We start from the raw sequence: 3,723 nt of genomic DNA on the forward strand, positions 1-3,723 counted from the left end.
ATTCGTAGTACAGGCCCTAGAGGTACAAGGACATCGAAACAACGACTGACCAAGACTGAGCATAAAAAGGGACTTAATTACCAAAGCAAACAAGACACAGGTGAAAGCAACAACACTAACGAGAACATTGACGTTGACATTCAACCAGACACAGGTGAACCTAATAAACACGGGACACACTGGGGAAGGCAAACATAGGCACGGCTGTGGGTGTGACAACTGAAATACAACTAGAAATGCCTGTACTAAAATGTCAGGTACATTTAAAGGTTGCACGTAGCCTATCACGTTAGCTTGCATACTGTACCATTTAAAAACCCCAACGGGTTTGGGCACCTCACTCTTCTTCAGGAGTAATATCTCAGGTATTTCCTCTAAGCAACATTTCTTTTGAATGACAAGTTTACTTGTATTACATGTCTTGGAGTGATTCCACTAGGTAGGTCTTGTCTGTGTCCCCCCAGCAGGACTCTGGGTCGTGATGGCATCTGTGTCAGTCAGTTCTGGTCTGAACAAGACTCTGCAGCAGCACTACATGTCTCTCCCTCAGAGGGGCCTGTGTCAGGTCACCTACGTCTGGGTCGACGGCTCTGGGGAGGAGCTGTGCAACAAGACTCGAACCCTGGACAGAGAGCCCCAAGGACTGGAGAGTAACCACTCTGTGTGCAGTCCTGTGTGGACTGGTTTTACTGTGTTGTTAAAATACCTTTTTAACCCTCGTGCTGCCTTCGGGTCACATGACCCAAAGGTTCATAATGAACCATCGTTGTGTTTACCCAATTTTACCCAATACAAAAACAAATTAAAATAATTTTCTTTTAACCTTTGCAATGTGGGGGGTCTGAGACAGCCTAGCTGTTAAAAGAAAATGCTTCACTTTGTCTTTGTATGCAGTAAATCTGTCGCAATACGACGGTGGGTCACAATGACTGATGGGTCAGAATGACCCGAAGATAACACAAGGGTTAAAAGCATTTACAATCTATTGGTTGGTAGAAATAGCACAAGCGCAGTTGTAAATGAATATAAAACCTTTTGTCTAAAATAGATTTGATATGAAATGTTTATTGCAGGACCTACCATTTATGCTTCTTCAGGTGCAATAAAAGTAAAATTTGTCCCAAATCATATTTCCAAAATGACCAGATGTTACCATTATTGGTTTAAAAATGTACTTTATAATGCTGATGGTCTTGAAATGTATGCTTATTTTGGTCTGTTTGCCAGACATTCTGGAATGGAACGTTTTTGCCCCCACCTGCGAGAAAGACCAGTCTAAAAGTGTCATGTACTTGATCCCAGTGCGCATTTTCAGTGACCCCTTCACTCTTGACCTCAACAAACTGGTCCTGTGTGAGGCGCTTCAATACAACCGCCTCCCTGCAGGTACCTGTAAACCATTTTTTTTAAATCCTAAAACAAATATAGTTTTCTTAACTATATTTCTTGGCTTTCTTAACAAATAAGTCATGGTGTATAATAACATAGAATGTCATTTAAAAATGCATGTGATAGTCGGTCTGAGGAATCTCATGTCTCTCCTGGGCAGAGACTAACCCGCGCTCAGACTTTAACAAGGTGAAGGAGCGCGTTCCCTGGTTTGGAATTGAACAAGAGTACACTCCCTTGGGGATAAATGGACGCCCCTATGGCTGGCCCTCAAATGGATTCCCTGCTCCCCAAGGTAAGTGACATGAACCCGCCATTTCTTCACTTTGGACTAGGGTGGTTAGGGTTAACAGTTTTGAATAAATTAACTGAACTGATCTTGGATCTAAATTATGCATGACATTAAATGACATGGATGTTTCAATATCTTAAATCTCTCAATTCGCTTTTCTTTGGTCTTCCTGTTCAAGGCCCATACGACTGCAGCGTTGGTGCAGACAAAGCTTACGGCAGGAACATTGTGGAGTGCCACTACAAGGCATGTCTCTACGCTGGGGTCAAAATCTGTGGGACCAATGCAGAGACCATGCCTTCACAGGTACAGTAAACCTAATTATCTAATGTAGTTACTGTGCACAATACAGCTATTACCTCTTATTATTAAGGTTTCCTGCTGCTTTACTAGATCTGGCTGAGACATATTTTATGCTTTCACACAGCCAGTTTGTCTTTGTCTTTCATCTCAATCATGCCGTCAAACCTCTGCTGGCTTTCAATATCCCTCCATTCCTACACCCCTTCTGGTTCTCCTGGCAGTGTGAGTTCCAGGTGGGACTCTGTGAGGGGATTGAGATGGGAGACCACCTGTGGATGTCCCGTTTCCTGCTCCACCGCGTGAGCGAAGACTTTGGGGTCGTGGCTTTGTTGGACCACAAACCGATGACGGGGAACTGGAATGGGTCGGGTTGCCATACCAACGTCAGCACCAAAGACATGAGGGCAGAGGGAGGACTACGGTGAGTACACAAAGTACAGACCCACACGATCACGACACAAACTAACGCTCATACAAACTCTTGCTCTATGTGCATGCTGGGAGTGTAGTCTAAATGCAAATTCACCAATGCAAAGAATATAATAGTCAAATGTTTTGGTTTGTGTTTACCACACCAGAATTTCCTTTTGAAATTACAATTAACAAAATTGAATTAAAATGTAAATGTAGAAACCGGGTACTGTAACTATTAGATGAACTACAGCTCAGTTTCCCCCTGTGGTACCCAGGTACATCCAGCAGGCCATAGAGAAGCTTAGCGCTCGACACGTGGAGCACATCAAGGTGTACCACCCTCACAACGGCCAGGACAACATAAGGCGTCTCACCGGCCTCCACAAGACCTCCAGCATCCACGACTTCTCTGCCAGCGTGGCCAATCGTGGGGCGAGCGTCCGCATCCCTCGTCAGGTGGGTCAGCAGGGGAGGGGCTACTTTGAAGACCGCCGCCACTCCGCCAACTGTGACCCGTATGCTGTGACGGCCACCATTGCGCCCACATGTTTTCTGGATGAAGAATGAAAATAAGAGCTTGTTGTTAATAAAAGTCATGTTCTGTGAAGGGATACTGGACAAAAGCAAGCACACCCAATAATGTGTTTTAATGATGTTAAGGTGTGATGCAGTTACCTCACAAAGCTAAGGATGGGTACAGCACAGAGGTAGAACATTTAACTGCATATTAATAAGTTGTAGGTTCAAATACACCGTTTTCGATGAGCATCTACAAAATGAATACATTATTATTTATTCCGTTTCTCAATCAAGGACCATCACATGTCCAATGGTAGTGGCCTTTGCAGACTCGCTTCATAACTGAGAAGTGATGCTGCTATCGTACCTTACCAGCAGCAGTAATTTATTTACTGATTTGACCTGATTTAACCCTGATTTTAAATCAATAGATGACATGATTGTATAAGGTTGATTAAATCTACCATCTGGTATAGAGAGCGTGAGTATGATTTTATTAGGAGGACCTGGTTGTGGCTGAACACTATACTGATATTATAGCCCTATCAAGGCACAGGGGACATGAGAGTCTGTGAGTTATGTAGTTAATTATTAATGTTAAATGACAGTAGCAGTACCTGTAGTGGGGGGGATGGGGAGGTGGTGAGTAGGTAGTGGATGGGGAGGTGATGAGGAGGGGTGAGTAGGTAGTGGATGGGGAGGTGTTGAGGAGGGGTGAGTAGGTAGTGGATGGGGAGGTGATGAGGAGGGGTGAGTAGATAGTGGATGGGGAGGTGTTGAGGAGGGGTGAGTAGGTAGTGGATGGG

The 3,723-nt window shown here is 44.3% G+C and overlaps 1 protein-coding gene across 1 annotated transcript; it reads left to right on the top strand.

Moving 5' to 3' along the window:
• Positions 1 to 481: 481 nt before the first annotated feature.
• Positions 482 to 3,382, top strand: LOC134016913 (glutamine synthetase-like). Its single transcript, XM_062456156.1, has 6 exons — positions 482 to 650; positions 1,228 to 1,386; positions 1,550 to 1,684; positions 1,860 to 1,987; positions 2,206 to 2,405; positions 2,674 to 3,382. Exons 1-6 carry the CDS (start codon positions 482 to 484, stop codon positions 2,963 to 2,965), a joined length of 1,083 nt encoding a protein of 360 aa, XP_062312140.1. The 3' UTR covers positions 2,966 to 3,382.
• Positions 3,383 to 3,723: the final 341 nt, after the last annotated feature.

This window comes from Osmerus eperlanus, chromosome 3 (assembly GCF_963692335.1).
Source record: "Osmerus eperlanus chromosome 3, fOsmEpe2.1, whole genome shotgun sequence".
NCBI lineage: Eukaryota > Metazoa > Chordata > Actinopteri > Osmeriformes > Osmeridae > Osmerus > Osmerus eperlanus.

What these genes read in the sequence shown, in the direction of transcription:
- LOC134016913 (XM_062456156.1), top strand. Translation starts at nt 482, where the DNA reads ATGGCATCTGTGTCAGTCAGTTCTGGTCTGAACAAGACTCTGCAGCAG. An exon ending in ATACAACCGCCTCCCTGCAG is followed by an intron (nt 1,387 to 1,549) that starts GTACCTGTAAAC and finishes TCTCCTGGGCAG; the next exon opens with AGACTAACCCGCGCTCAGAC. An exon ending in AGGGCAGAGGGAGGACTACG is followed by an intron (nt 2,406 to 2,673) that starts GTGAGTACACAA and finishes TGTGGTACCCAG; the next exon opens with GTACATCCAGCAGGCCATAG.